General features: G+C 46.5%; 1 protein-coding gene and 1 pseudogene across 4 annotated transcripts in view; both read right to left on the minus strand.

Annotated features, from left to right (window-relative positions):
• Window positions 1-15,828, minus strand: part of SLC22A23 (solute carrier family 22 member 23) — a 181,989-nt gene that overhangs the window by 37,933 nt on the left and 128,228 nt on the right. For all 3 annotated transcript variants that reach the window (XM_079146377.1, XM_079146381.1, XM_079146378.1), the window contains one exon: window positions 10,572-10,740. In XM_079146377.1, coding sequence (XP_079002503.1) covers window positions 10,572-10,740 — 169 coding nt within the window. The remainder of the gene's footprint in view (window positions 1-10,571; window positions 10,741-15,828) is intronic.
• Window positions 3,244-4,033, minus strand: LOC306665113 (large ribosomal subunit protein uL30-like; annotated as a pseudogene). The gene has a single exon. The product of its transcript is annotated as a large ribosomal subunit protein uL30-like (transcript).

Below are 15,828 nucleotides of genomic sequence, written 5' to 3' on the forward strand. Positions count from 1 at the left end.
TCTGATCTCACTTTTAATTGATCAATTTTTGCCATTGAAATACAGAGTGCCATTTGTATTTCTATGTTTGCCTTTTGTAGTATTATCCAATCTTTCCCCAATCTAGATAATTTGTGGACAAAAATAGGATTTGACTAAATTTTTTTCTTTGTTTCCAACACATCCCCCTAAATTAACTGATAATCTGCTAAAAATAATTTCCGCACATTTATTCAGACTCCAAGAATCTACAGCTTTTTATGATGCACTTCTTCCCTTTTCATTTGAGGGAGAAATTTTCCTGTGTGACTTAATCGTTAGCGTAAGTGAATTCAGTCTCCCTCCTCGTGCAGGGAATTCCACGGCCCTTATTTGATCTGTAATAAAGTCTCTCTGTATTATGTAGCACTTTGACCCCCTTCTGAAATAAAACTTCTTGATGGAGGAAGGTGTTGCGTCTCTTATGTGGGCAAGAAGAACTGCTGATCACTGCTAGATTTCACACACACACACACACACACACACACACACACACACACTATACACATACAGTCACACAATTTTAATGGCTCTTTTAAAATTGTTCTAGCAACAAGAAGCAAAATTAATTCATCCATTTAAATTTTTATTAAGCCCCTATCAGGGTAGGTAGTGATACCCCAATGATTTTAAGAAATGTTTCTGTAATTGTTAAACAATGTAGTAAATAAAAAAAGAGGACATGGGGACTCCTTCCTGGATAGGAAGCATCGCTGTGCCAAGTGCATCTTGTGCTCAGTAACACAGGAGCCTCCTGGGCTCAGCAGCTCCCTGGGTGCAGGACTGAGCTGAGTAGCCAGTAGCCTTTATATCAGCCCTAGAGCCAACCTGCGGGACTCAGACCCCAGCGCTGCTTAGCAGTACAGGCCTTCAAACAAACTATCAAATCTCTGGGTGCCTCAGTTTCTTTATCTGCACTGGGTTGTCCTAGACTTCAGAGGGCCTTTGGGAGGATGAAAGGAGTTAGGATTTGAAAGCATAGACTGCCTATGAAACAAAGCCTTGGCCAGGTCTGGGAGACATCTGTAGCCCCAACTACTCTGGAGGCTGAAGCAGGAGGATCCCTTAAGCCCAGGAGCTCAAGGTCAGCCTGTGTAACATAGTGAGATCCCATCACAAAAAATAAATAAATAAATAAATAAAACAAAAAATGACTCCCCCAAACAAACCCTCAAGAAATGTTAAAAATTAGTACTATTCTGGCTAAAACATTTTTAATGCTATTTAAAGAATTAGGACTATGTTTAAATTAATATTTTTTCAAACTGGAGATTTATCTAACCTGAAGCCATCTACATGTTTTGCAATCACATTTCTCTTGAAAATTTTAATAATTAAAGTCCCTTTCTTGATGACTGCAAGCGCGGCTCTCCTCCATATGAACGTTTATCTTTCATTTGGGGAATTGACACTATTACTTATGCTCCCACGGTATGCTGCACAGCCCAATCTTTCTCTCATTTCCTCATTATTTCCCATACGGCTTATTATGTTCTTATTGCTGTCCCCGATGCTTCTGATAATCGTGCTGATTGCCAACCACTTTTTTCTCTCATCAGAATGAAATTCCAACTGAATGGGGCGCCGTTAATGACTCCCCGTCCACTTGCATCTGGAGCGCGCCCGCTGTGCCTCCTCCAAGTGCCTCACACAGAGCGCATGTGCTAGGCGAGTGCGAGGTGAGGGTCTTTCCCCACTAGGCACGTGCTGACAAGTCCTGAAAGACGGTGCAAGGAAGCTGCTCCCCAACACTGCCCTGCAGAGATGGAGGGAAAGGCTGTGAGCAGTAACAACTTTCAGAGAAGACACCCATGGCTACTGGCGGCCAATCAGGTAATCAAGGCAACCTTTCCCCTGTTACCCAGAAACACAGCCAGGATGGAAGCCTCCACCTTGTCTGTCCCTGTGGTGCAGATAAAGTGGTTTCATCTAGGACAAGCTTTGGTCCACTCCGTCACTCCCAGGAACACCACTGGAAGTCCACTTGCTATTCCGAGATGGTCAAGACAGCATCTGTCTTGCAGTGAAGTTGGGCTGGGGAATCACCTCTCTCCCACAGGGTGGTACCTGTTTCCTTTCACTTTAGAACCTTGAACCCTCTTTCATTTACAAAATTTTGAAGTTCTACATGGCTAACTCAGAGGATCTCCTTTTGTGTCTTCTTAATATCGCTATCTGAAGCGTACCAGGTCCCACATTCCCAGGCAGGAAGTCAGGCTGTTTCTTCTGCTACGGGTAGCCTGACATGTGACCGCTTCTCCAACTTCAGGGTTCATCGGCACTCCAGAAGTGCTTCTCAAGGCGACCCAACCCCCAGCACCAAGTTCAGTAGCATCAGCCTCACTTGGGAACTTGTTGGAAACACTATTTCTCAGACTCGGTCCTGGGGCTGCCCTTTGAGAACCACTGGCCTTTGAAAACCAGTCTTTAATGACTTTCCCTACTTCTGAGTGCTTTTCCAAAGCTTCTTGAGTCCTTGGCTTCCCCATCTAAAAACAGGAATCATCCCACCAACCACAACTGCGACCCCATGCAAGAGCAGGATGGTTAAGACATCCTCACACATTCAAAGCCTGCAGCTGATCTTGGGGAAAGTGTGTCCTGAAAATTTTAAGACATGCTCAAATTGATGAATGCCACAGTGCATGCCTCTGCCTCAGAGGAGGCACGGGGTATAAATTACAGAGTAGTTTCCCTTCTGTGTCAAGATGGTCCCTGAGGAGGGACCGTGATGATGGTCCCGACACCTAGAGAACTCTGCTTAAAAAACAGCATGTGTCCAATAAGCCATCCCGGCTGCTCACCGAATCTGCATCCCAACTGTTCAGTAGAAAAGATGCGCCCAGAGGTGAAGTGATGGCACACACCGGCATTCTGCGAGAGAGCCCCTTGGAGTTCCTCCCTCCTGTGGGTTCCTCTAGAACACCTCAGATAGACAGCACGTGGACAGCCTGCTCCCTGCTGCCATTCCTCGGCAGGGAATTCCACCCAGGAAAACTCTTGTCACCCCGTCCCACGTCGTACCTACCCCATCTTCCACCCTGCCATCTTCAGGGATGTTTTAATGTAACTCAGACCTGGGTCTCTAAATACAGCAGCAGACAGTGCCATGCATGGGGCTCCTGGCTAAGGGAGGTGCTGTCACCAGCCCTGTACCCTGGTGCAGGCTGCAGTCCCAGAAGGTGCACCTTTTCCCAGTTTGAATAATTTTTTTTTTTTTTTACATTGAGAGTAGGTACTGTTTTATTAACTAACCAGATTACAAAAATATGATGGTAGATACCTTAGTTCATCCTTCTAATAAGTCTGTTGATCTGGTCTTCCCTGTTACCAGCATCTCCACCTTCTACAAAATGGGTGGTCTTTTTCTTCATTCCACCTCTTGAAGAAGATAACTTGAAGGGTCACAGAAAGTTATTTGCTTCTTTGAAGTGTTTTCCAACAGTGTAGATCTCATGAATCAGATCCTCCATGCAGATCATGCCATATTTACCAAGAGATCGTGTAATCAAAGCATTATCTGTCAAGGCAATTTGTTTCTCATTGATTTTGCCATAGCCACGCTTGCAGATTAGTTCATTCACTGACTTTAGGTTTGGGTACCCCCATGCCACATATGGTCCCACGATCCTCAGCATGTTAACTGAAGCCCTGTTGAGCTTAACAAAGGTGCCACTGAAGATCTGGAGAAGGTGAAGAAGTTGTAACACTTTACGAACCTTTGGGTTCACACCATTGATACCCCTGATCCTGATCACAGATGCCAGTTTGGGTTCTGCAGGTACATAGAAGTTGCCAGCTTTTCTTGCCAGCCTAGCCATTTGAATCTCCGTTCTGTACATCTTCCTATATTCCTTGTGGTAACTCTTGGCTTTTTCATAAACTTCCTCCTTGCTTTTTGAAGCATCTTTTGGGCAAACTTCTTCCTTAGGCGCTTTATCTTCAGCTCTGCATAATTCCTTCATTTTTCTGGCACAGCAGGAACCTTCTTTTTCTTCTCTTCGGCACCCTCCATGGTTCCACCTCGAAAGAGCGTACCATTTGAAAGTAGTGGCACTTCCAACCAGCATCCTCTTCCATCATTGTGCCACCTGCCACTTATCTTCCTGGCATATCTAAGGACTCCTCTTAGACATTTCCTTTTTCCTGTATTTTAGATCTTGACTGTTTCTCCCATTTATTTGCTGTGAGCGTGGAAGAATTCTACATTTATTCTAGAACAAGGATCAGTCAGTATGACTTCCTCCTAGATTAACTGAAGTTCTGTTGCCCTTTCCTAAGGGATGATAAATGCTCACACGAAGTGATTAAACAAGAATTCCTACTTGGCACAAAGGCCGGGTGGATCTTAGCTTCAGGCATCCGTGTCCATTAGAGGAATTACCCACTACCTGTGGCAGGGATTATGTCACACGAGCGAACTCTTCTTCTGTTCTTGCTTCATGACAAAGAGCTTAAATCTGACCCTGGGATACACACTGGAGTGCCATATCCACAGGGGTGCTTCCTTTCATTCTCTTGGCCCTTGGCTTCTGCAGCTCTTCCTTTACCTAAAGCCCACAGGGAAACCACAGCTGGTCTGCCTGGCTCAGGAGGCTAAATGTGTTATGAGCATCCTCAGGCACCTTGCGTGATGACACGCATCTCCTGCCTCGGCTCTCCTCGCCAGGGCACAGACCATTCATGGGTCACATCTTCCCTATCACCAAGAGCACCTGTGCTCCCCACACCTGCTGCCAACTCCGTGTCCAGTGGGTATATCACACTGCTGCTGCCTTGTGCTGGCTGGCTTCTCTACCTTTGTGGTCACTTTATTCCAGAACATTTCTGTAACCCTATAGCTGCTGAAGGGTTGCATATTGATCAGACCTTTTTATTTTCTGATGTTTTTGACATTCTGGGGCTTTGCTAATCCTTGGGAGACTACCACTCCCAGGGTTAATGCATTCCTAGAGAGAGTACAAGATTCACCTTCGAGTGCACATTTCACAAGCAGACCCACAATCCAGAGCCCACATCCCAACCACTTCCTACCTCAGACTCACATGCTGAGCTCCATGCAGCTCATGCAGACAGGAGTGATCTGCCTCCACGTCAACCCTTTCCTGTGCTCTGTCCATGCTCCACACAGCAGACAGATTCTCTCCAAGCACACACCAGAGCACGCTATTCCCCTGTTTAAAACCCTCTGATGCATTTCCATAGCTTTTTAGAACAGGAGCATGGTACTGAAAGAGCCCCGCCTATACTTCTGAGTCTCCTACTCATCCCTCTTGTCTATCAGGCTCCAGTGGTACTGACCTTCCTCTGCCCCTTCCAGAATGAGCCAATGGAAGCTTTTGTCCTGGCTGTTCCCTTTGGCCTGGAACACTTTTCCACCCAGAACTCAGCATGACTTCTCTCTTGTTCTTTAGGTGTCAGCATGAGGCTCAGCTCCTCAGGTGGGCTCCCTGCCCAGGCCCTGTTACTCTCCATCCCACTGTGCTATTGGATTCTCATCACAGTGCTGATTATCTAGAAGCACAGGATTTGCTTATTTATGGATTTGTGGTCTGTGGGATCCCTCCCACCCCTGTATTGTATTTCTCAAGGGAGTAGGGACTTAATAATGTGTAGTATATTTGGCATCTAGAATAGCATTGGCATGGGGAACTGGTAATTACTCAATAAATAATAGCCAAATTAACTTCTCTCTCAGATTGCTCTGATTTCTATAGTTCCTGAAATGCAAATTTCCTAGTCTATAATTTTTAGTCTTCATAATGGTTTCCCCAGAGATCTGTGAATTTTGTCTGTGATTTCATCTTTTGTAGGAATTTTCTTTCATGTGAGTCTTGAGTTAGCTCCATAGGAGGTTCTGTTGTTGACCCTGGAAAGTCTATTTCTCAGCCGTAGTGGGTGGCTGGAATTTGGAACACACAGCCACGCATATGCAGACTTTAAGACTACTATTTCTTTAGGGCGAGTCTTTTTGCTCACAGTCCAGGGAACCAGTCGGTTTTGGCTGAGTTCCTGTGATGGGCAAAGATTTTTTTGGTCCTATGATCACTGACAATTTTGAATCCTGTGTTTATTTAAGAAGCTCAGTTCCAACTGCACGAAAAACCTGTATTAGTTCTTTTTCTGTTTCCGTAACAAAATGCCTGCAACTGGGTAGTATATAAAGAAAAGAGATTTATTTAGCACAGAGTGTTGGAGGCAGAGAGCCTAAGATTAGTTGGCCCCATCAGTTCAACCTCTGGTGAGTGCCTCATGGCAGATGGCATCTGTGTTAGTCAAGTCTTCAATACTTGATGAGAACAATTTAGAGAGGAAAAGTTTATCTGGGGCTCATGGTTTCAGAAGTTTCAGTCCATGGTCAGCCAACTCCATTGCTGGGAGCCTGAGGTAAGGCAGAATATCAGGGCGGAAGGGTGTGGCAGAGGAAAGCTGTTCAGCTCGTGGCAGCTGGGAAGCAGAGAGAGCAAGAGAGGAACAGGGACAAATGTGGCCCCCAAGGGCACAGCCCCAGCTGGCCTGCTTCCTCCAGCCACACCCTGCTTACCTACAGTAATCCATTCAAATCAGTAACGTGTCAAATGAGTTAATCCACTGCTTGGGTCTCAGCTCTTGTAATCTAATCATTTCACCCCTGAACACTCCTGCATGACTTAACAGATGAGCTTTTCAGGGGACACCTCGTATGTGAACCCTAACGGTATCACAGAGGCAGGAATGCTTGTGGAAGAAATCAGGTGGTGAGACGGGAAGCCAGAGTCATAGGTCAGGCTCAGTCTTTCCTAACGACCCATCCTTGTGGGATTTAACTTACTCTGTGAGAACAGCACCAACCCTCTCCAAGGGCATGCCCCCAATGACCAGACTGACTCCCAGTAGGTCCCACCTCTTAAAGGTTCCACCACTTGCCAACACCACCATACTGAGGACCAAGCATCCAGCATAGGAACCCCCGGGGTACAAATCACATCCAAACCCTGGCAAGGCCTGAGAGTTCTAGCCACTGAGCAAGTCTTCAAACCCAAGCTCCTTAGGCTTCTTTCTGGTTCAGACACTGTGAGCTATTTCTGTCAGAATCTTCTTGTTCTACTACTGGTAACTTCCTTCCTGCATTGGGGCTCCGTGTTGTATTTTTTTGATGTTATGTTGTATCCAGCATTTGTGTGTGTGCTTAGAGGGGCCTCTGCCCATTCAGTCCTCTCTCTTGACCAGGAGATCCCGTCTGGTCAATCTCTACACCTTTGTCTTCACTGCCTGCAAGCTAACAACCGGAAACCTTGGGGTTCCGCCTCGCACAGATGGGGTTATAGTTCTCGTTAACACATGCGCTTACATGGCTGCTCTTTAGAGTTACTCTAAAATACCAAGCATGAGGCTGGGCACCCTGGGTGCTTGCAATAACTACTTGCTTGTTAAAGCAAAATGAGCGACTTTCAATATTTTGCCACCAACAGCTGGTTGTGCCGGCTGGTGCTGCCACTCACCCCCTCTCCCCAGCAGGCCACTGCATCCTGTGGAATGACAAGCCTACCGCAGCAGAAGGGAAGAGGCTGTAATTAGGGAGATGAAAAAGGGCAGGCACTTCCACCGTCTTTAAAAGCCAATCATTCTTGTGGAGCCTTTCAAGGCTGGTAGGCAAAGGTGGAATGTATTTCTCACCCCCAAGTTATGTTTTGTTTTTTCCCCCACTGGGCTGGGGAACAAACCTGGACTTCATGCATGCTGGGGATGTGCTCTGCCATGAAGCTACATTCCCTGTCCTCATTGCTGATTTCTTTACCCCTTTATATCTGGACTCCTGTACATATAAAGAGGTGATATAATAATAGTAGGAATAGTATTAGCTAACAGTTAATATTTATGGGAACTTATTATAGGCCTGATGTGCTAAGCACCTTCAATAATAATAATATGAATAAAACATACTAATATTATTGGTATAATCACATATTCATCAACACACGTGGCACTAAGTCACAGGTATCACTCTTAAGTGTTTCTCCTATTGGCTTTTCCAACCTGAGTGTTGATGAATCTGAGGCCCAGAGAGGTTAGGCACTTGTCAAAGGTCACGCAGCTGTTACGTGGCAGAACTCCAGGCTCTGTACCTGAGTCTCCCTTCCAGACTGCTTCTGTGCATCCCCTCTGCATGCATTATTTCAGTCTTCAAACAACTGTGTGTAGTGGGAACTATTATGACCTACTTTTTATGGAGATGAGAAAGCAGGGACTCAAGTGTGGAGCAGGTTGCTTGGGACAGAACAGCCTGATGGCAGCATAGAGCTGTGAGTGCGTGGCACGGTGCTGTGGGGCCACTGCCCCTGCACACACATAGGCTCACTTGTACTTGATAAAGTCCCCAGGATGCATTTTTGAAAGTGATAGAATTCTATTTTTAAAGTTGTGTATTTTCAAAGAATTTTTATCACATCTTGTAATGTGTTTAAATCAATGAATGCCTTATCTTGATTGTCATTAACTTCAATGTATCTCTAAAATTTAAACTAAAAAAAGATAAATAAAACCCCCAGCCCTTTCCAGTGCAGGCCAGCCCTGCAGACCTGGAGCTACTCCAGGCCCTTCTCTGTGATCTTCCCCTAGGTCTCTTCCAACCTGGGACAGGTGCAGGGGGAGGTGGGAGTGGTGGGTGGGGTGGCGGGGGAACAGTGCTGTATGTCCTTTCTGGGGTGTGAGGCTCCAGAGGTGTTTTCCTCCAGTCCTGGGTGGGCAGACAGCACCCAGGGCCACCAGGAAGCAGTGGAGGTGAGCAGGGAGGGGTGTGGGGCAGGGGTGCAAGATGGAGCCGAGGGAGGGCAAGCACAGCACAAGGTGCGGCCAGAGTGGATGTCTCCTGGTCCAGGCTCCAACGAGCCAGCTAGGGGACCACAGCTCTGTCCTCCGCATAATGGAATACGAGATACCAGAAGGGACTCACTTGCTGTTCGTAAAGTGCTCACAGTCTGCGCCTGGCATGGGGTCAAGCACAGAGTGAGCATTTGTTAGATAAATCAGTGCCCTTGAATTCCCAAACAAGCAAAGCTCAGTGACAGATGCCACAGGGCAGGGGACAGGAAGGGCTTCCTTAGAAGATAAAAGGAAGACAGTGGCTGCTCCCGGAAACGACCTCCTCCTTGGCTTCTAAAGACCCTACTGGAGGCAGAAGGGCATCCTGGGCCACACCTGGCTCCCGGGGCTGGGTGCCAGCAGAGGAGCCTGGTTTGGGCAGCTGTGGCTGGTGAGCGCCTCCCACCCTTTTGTTCAAGCTATTGCTGACTCCCTGCCGCCCCTAGGTTCCCCTGTCACAGCGAGCAGGGCCAGGCTCTTGAGGAGAATGTGCCTGCTTGCTCGCTCACCCTCATTTCCCGGAGGGTGGCTCTGCTCCTAGCATGCAGGTGGCAGCGCTGTGAAGTCAAAGCAGGTGCTGTCTCCCCTCCCTGGCACCTCAGAAGCAAGCCCGATGAACAGCCAAGCCTCTCGGCTCCAGTGAACACTTAAAGCAAGGCCACAGTGGGTGGCGAGGGCCAGCAGCTTAACAATGCAGAGCAGCACGTGCCATCTGCACAGTGGCACGTTGATCATCTCAGGGGTGGGAAGGAAGGAAGGAAGGAAGGAAGGAAGGAAGGAAGGAAGGAAGGAAGGAAGGAAGGAAGGAAGGAAGGAAGGAAGGAAGGAAGGAAGGAAGGAAGGAAGGAAGGAAGGAAGGAAGGAGGCATTTATAAAAAAGGTCAGATTATTATTTTTCCTTCAATCTCTTTATCCATAGAGCAGTGGTTTTTCAACTTGGCTGAATAGGAATCCTCTTGAGGACCTTTTAAAAATCCAGGTGCCCAGAGGTCACATCCCCTAGAGAGTGTATTCAGTTGTTGATGTTGTTTTGTTTTTTCTCCCTCTAAAGTCAGCAAGTCAAAACCTGAAAGTTACATATGGTTGTGAGAGTCACGTTGGCCTTATCTGGAGCAGGAGCGGGCAGGTGCTTTTCCTCTAAAGGACCAGATAGGAAGCACTTTCAGCTCTGTGGGCCTCGCAGTTTCTGTTGCACGGTTGCGGCGGCAAAGCGGCCCTGGGCATTGCGTGTGTCGTTACCTGAGCATGGCTATGTTCCAGTAAAACTTTATTTATACACACAGATGGTGGGCTGGCTTTGGCCCACAGGCTGAAGTTTGTCCACTCTTCACCCAGAGCAGTGGACATCATTCCTTTGACACCCCCAGATCTTCCTCCCAAAGTGAGGACCCTGACCCTGGCTTGCAGACCCTTTCATAAAAACTCATGTCAAAATAACCTGGGGGTGGAGGGGTGGGCTGTAGCAAGGAGCCCTGAAGCCAGACTGACCCTGGGCAGACCACTGGAGTTGGGTGACGGGCACATGGGGGCCTGTTCCATTCTTCTGTGTACTTCGGTGAATGTTGGAACAATGTATACCATAAAAATGATATCAAGAGAAAAAAATCTTATGCAAACACAAGCTTGAAGGCGTGGGCAGTCTGGGACCACAGGGCCTATGCCCTGAGCATGCAGGGATGTGAAGGACAGGGACACGTGCGGAGGATACTCACGACCAGTAGAGCAGCATGAGCAGGAAGGGGCAGATGATGAGGGCCTGCAGCACCTGCCAGTCCCGGCACAGGGCGGCCAGCCCGGGCATGAGGAACTGGCCCGCCATGGCCACGAAGCTCGCCACCATCGTGATCATGAACCGTTTTCCAGGTGGGCACAGCTCTATTCCTAGGACGCAGAACAAGACAGACGTGAGTGACATGCCCGATGGCCTGGGGCAGCCCTGAGTGATATGCCAACTGCTCATACAGGGGTAAACTGAGGCCTGACAGGAAAGGGAGCAAGGTCGCTGTTCAAGGTCACAGAGCAAGGGCACTGCAATTCAGAGGTGCTTAGCTCAGAAACTAGGAATGCTGCTGCCTGTGGGGACAGAAATTCTGCATGGCCCATCATCCCCTTCCTTTGATATTACTGAGCTTGCTGTCTGGTATGCTCCCTTGCCTATCGGTGCTGTTGTCACTCCTTGCTGTCGAGGATGCTGCTGGAGACACTCTCAACCTGTAGAGGGGACACCAGGAACATCCATCTGCTCACTCCCCACCCGTCCCATCTCTTCTCCTGGTTCTGACCTCAGTGCTCCTTGAGAACACTGAGGTCCAGGCCACCTGCTGTCACTGGGAGACCAAGATAGAACTGAATTGCCGCCCATCTATTTAAACAAGACAAAAGCAAACAACAAAGCAGGCCTGGATTAAATAGTGATGATGTAACTGGAAGACTCCTTTCCATATTGGAACCCTGGTACCCACTCAATGTGGGTGTGTTGGGCATCTTTTCCCAGGCTGCAGATGAATCATGTCTAATTCAAGTGAAAAACAGTGTCTATCTGCAACAAATGCCCCTGATAGAGGAAGATCATGGTTCTTCTTGTCTATAAGAATCCACTCTCTTAATTTTTGACCTTGAGGAAAAAATATGCTCACATAACTTTAACCAAGTGAACCAATGGACACCCACTCCACGAATCCCTAAACTAATAGTCCTTCAAACTAGAAGCACAGTTCCATCTATCCTTTCCCCTTAGAGCATGTAAATTTGTTTGCTACACTCTACCACAATATACAGTATTTCCTATAGTTTTCTTGCTTGCTTTTTTTTTTTTTTAAAGTATGGCTAAAAGGATTTGAGAAGAAAAAGGAAAAGAAGAAAGCCCCTCAGTAGAAAATACTTTCATGCCTTGAGTCTGGCATCTGTTCAAAGAGCGGACTTTGTAGATTGTTACAATAGCTCATGGGCTGTTGTCCAGGCTAGGTAGAGGGGGGAGGTCAAAAGGCATCGAGAAGTGGGAAGATGAGAGGGAGAATGAGTAAACTATACTTGGCTACAAGGATATTATCAGTCTTAACAAAGATAGGGCATTGTGTCAGCCATACCTATACCAGCTCATCTTCAGGAAAAAAATAATGTCATTGGAATTTCTATTTCTGCTTGACCACAAACAGTCATCATCATAGCTACAGTGATGAGTGGCAAAGAAACCTGGTCTCAGGAACTATAGTTTATAAAGAGCCTTTTACCATTTAATTAGGATAACAGGATTAAACAGCCCACTCTGGGCCATTTGCTGTGATGCTGTTCCTTTCAAAACCACAGGCCAAGCTCCCTGAAAAGATTACTGCCTAGCAGGGCCCAGAGATGGCATTTCTGCCCTCCAAAATAATAAAGAAAAGAGTCTTTTCAGAAAAGACTAAGAGTTGTAGGTTCTAGTTTTCACTTATTAAGCACAAGCAGATTTGCTGCTATGGAGACCAGAAATCTACATTAGCCACAGTGCATGCAGTGTTAGAAGGCTCAGCGCAAGCAAGCATCAGATAAGAAAATTTAGCACTTGGCCACCCGTATAACCTTTAAACAAAGCCAGAGGGAGAATGTCAGAGTAGCATGATGGCTTCATGTCAGTGAGTTTGCTAGTACAACAGACCTGCATGCTCCCTCTGGCTTTCCTCTTTACTGCCTCTCTAATTTAGTGACAATGTGTATGAAAACATCTGCAACGGTGGCAGTTTCTTCTTATCTGTGGTTTTATTTCCCACCTTTTCAATTACCTGCAGTCAACCCCAATTTGAAAATATTAAATGGAGAAGTCCAGAAATTGACAATCTGTAAGTTTTGAATTGCATGCCATTCTGAGTTGTATGATGAAATTTTGTGCCATCCCACTCTGTGGGGAGTGAATACTCCCTTGTCCAGTGTATCCATGCTGTATATGTTACCCACCCGGTAGACACTAAGTGACCATCCCAGTTATCAAATTGACTGTCATATCGGAGTGCTTGTGTTTAGGTAATCCTTATTTTACTTAATAGTGGCCACAAAACAAAAAGAAGTGCTGCTGATAATTCAGATGTGACAAAGAAAACTCATAGAGTACTTACTATAAACGAAAAGGCAAAAGTTCTCAACTTACTAAAGAGAGAAAAAATCATATGCTTAAGGCTGCTAAAGTCTATAGTAAGAAAGAAACAGTGTGTAAAGGGTTTGGTACTTGCTGAGGTTTCAGGCACACACTGGGGATTTTCAACTATATCACCCATGAATAAGGTGGTGGGGTCTACTATATAATTCTTTTATTACAGGCCCCATTTGGATCCCTAATCCCATATACTAATCTACACTTGTGTGATAGCATTCAAAGGATCACTTCCTAGACCGTGGTCTAGGTTTGCAGATGATGAAGAAAATGGTCCCTTGATGGGCAAGTAATTGTGTAGTTTGATGTCCCAGTCTCTCCTGGGCACAAAGGAATTGCAGTGGCTACTACATCAATCAGTGTGACTACTGATGTGAACATTATTAAATTGTGATAGTTTTTCTCCTTGAGGTCCTCTCCCCAAAGCGATCTGAGCTGTCCCTTAATTTCTTGCCACCAGTGAGGTCCATGGACCTGTGATGTCAGCATCAGAGGGCAGCTCGTTAGAAATGCAGCAGTTCAGGCCCACTCAGACCTGCAGAATCAGCACTTATATTTTAACAAGGTCCCTGGACCACTCTTGAGGACCAGCTCACTGTACCTGCCCAGCACCGAAAACATGTTTACCTCCCAGATACAGAGCTGAAGAAGTGGACCCACCTTTTGACCTCTCTTCTACTGCTTTTGACTTGACTTTATTTCATCAGATAGAGAAACTCATGGAATACGAGGCAGATATTTATTATTTTGGCAATTCCTGCTGTGGTAATGGAAAAGCACAATGACTTGAAGTAGAGACACAGGTGTGGTCATTTGTAGACAACTACCTTTTTTTGCCTTGACTCACCAGAAATTCCTTCTGAACTGCCTGAATCCAACCATGTTCTGAAGGTGGCCATAAATTTTTTTTTTTTTTTAAAGAAGCAATTATCAAGGAACTGCAGGCACTTGAGACTTGCCATTAATCACATGTTCCTTTTGGAAGATGAGAAATCAGTTTTTTCTGAAATGGGAGAAAAAGAATACACCAAAATATTGAGCCTTAAGTCCCTGCATCTGTCAGAAGGGGTTAAGGACTGCAGAGAGATGTCTGTGCCCACCCATGACCCACTGTAGCTCTGCAAGCAGGGGGGTTGGTGTAATGGCTTGAAGACCTCGAAGATGGTACCAGGCACCTGGCTGGTGCCACTGACCTTGGCCTTGCAAGGTAGGGAATGGAGTTTCCAGTCCAAGTGTCCCTGAAAGCCTGGTTATTCTGGACAATAGGTCTTGCGCGGGCAGGCAAGGAAGACCCCATCTGTAAGCTATATCCTGGTATGTCTTAGACCCAACTTCTTTACCAATAAAACAACTCTAAATTGTCTTAGAGTGTCACTGAACAGGCAGCAAGATGTTCCCTGATTATGTAAAATGATAATGGGCACAAGAAACCATCAACTTCAATGGTTCATGAAAGCATCAAACACACACTATCTCAGGTGTCCAGCATGCAGGGCCGACACCACTGTGATTAAGAGCTTGGACTCTGGAGCCAGAGTTCCTGGGTTCAAACCCTGTCCCTGCTGCTTGTGACCACAGATCGGTCATCTAGGTGGTCATCTGTGCCTGAATTTCCTGCCAAACGGGGCTTTGTGCTGAACACGGAAGCGCTTGTGCCAGCAGCTGTGCGTGATGCTGTACGTGATCACCACGCCTAACACGACAGTGATCACTCGTCAGTCTCATTGACCCAATGGTACTCGTTTATTGTCCACTTTACTTAGTGAGTGTTCAGAGTTGGCCTGAGGTTCTTCTAAGACAGGAGAGGAGAAATAATCTACAACGACAATCCATGAGGTCACATTTCTCCTCCGTACACTTTATTTCACGGAGATTCTCTTGGTCCTGGAAGTAATCCATCAAAAACTAGATTTGAGGGTCTGGCTGGAGTGTAACTCAGTGGTAAAGCACACGCAAGAGAAAGCACGAGACCCTGATTTGATTTTTGGGTACCATGGGCAAATTCACCCCAAACAAAACAACATCAACAACAAAACAGAACTACGGGAATCCAAGAAAACCACATAAAAGCCTCCATTGTTAAAACCTTTCTTCCCCCAGTGCCTCAAAGGGGAAGGCTCATGAGCAATTCTTAGGAGCGAGACATGCTTGGTTGACAAGCAGAGAAATTGCTGATGGCTCCCAGAATTAAATAGCCCATAATTAAGATGGAACAAGACATTTGGTCAGTTAAGTAATGGGGACCATCACCACAACAGTCAGTTCAGGGTGTGGGAGCGCCCAAAGCTCACGGGACATGTGGCCTTGTTAGGAGTTGCAACTCCAGGAAGAAGATCTGCTTTTCAGAGTTTACAGATTCTAACAAATTTCCTGGAAGGAAAGAAAGTCACTGCAAGTGACAGAGGAGGAAGGCCCGAGGGAGGAAGGCCCCCAGGCCTGGCTGCCATCCGCTGGCTCCACAATCCTTCTTGGAAGGAGGGTACATGGGTCAGTGTGATGTGTCGATATGGCCAGGCTACTGTCCCAGGTATTCAATCAAACACTAGGCTATGGGGCTGGCGATGTGGCTCAGAACCACAGGAAGGGCACTTGCCTAGCATGCTGGGAGTCGTTGATTCCAACCCCAGCTTTTGCAAAGACAAAACAAAACCCAAGACAAGCAACAAGAACAAAAAAAACAAACCAAAACCAAAACAAACGAAAAACCCCCAATCACTTGGGTGTTGTTGTGACGATGTGACTGACATTAAGTAAGGGAGACAGTCCTAGATGATCAGGGTGGGTGGGGGTGATCTGTTGAAAGCCCTCAACAACAGAGCTGAGGCTTCCTTGAGAAAGAGGGAAAA

This window comes from Sciurus vulgaris (genome assembly GCF_902686455.1).
Source record: "Sciurus vulgaris genome assembly, chromosome: 7".
Lineage (NCBI taxonomy): Eukaryota > Metazoa > Chordata > Mammalia > Rodentia > Sciuridae > Sciurus > Sciurus vulgaris.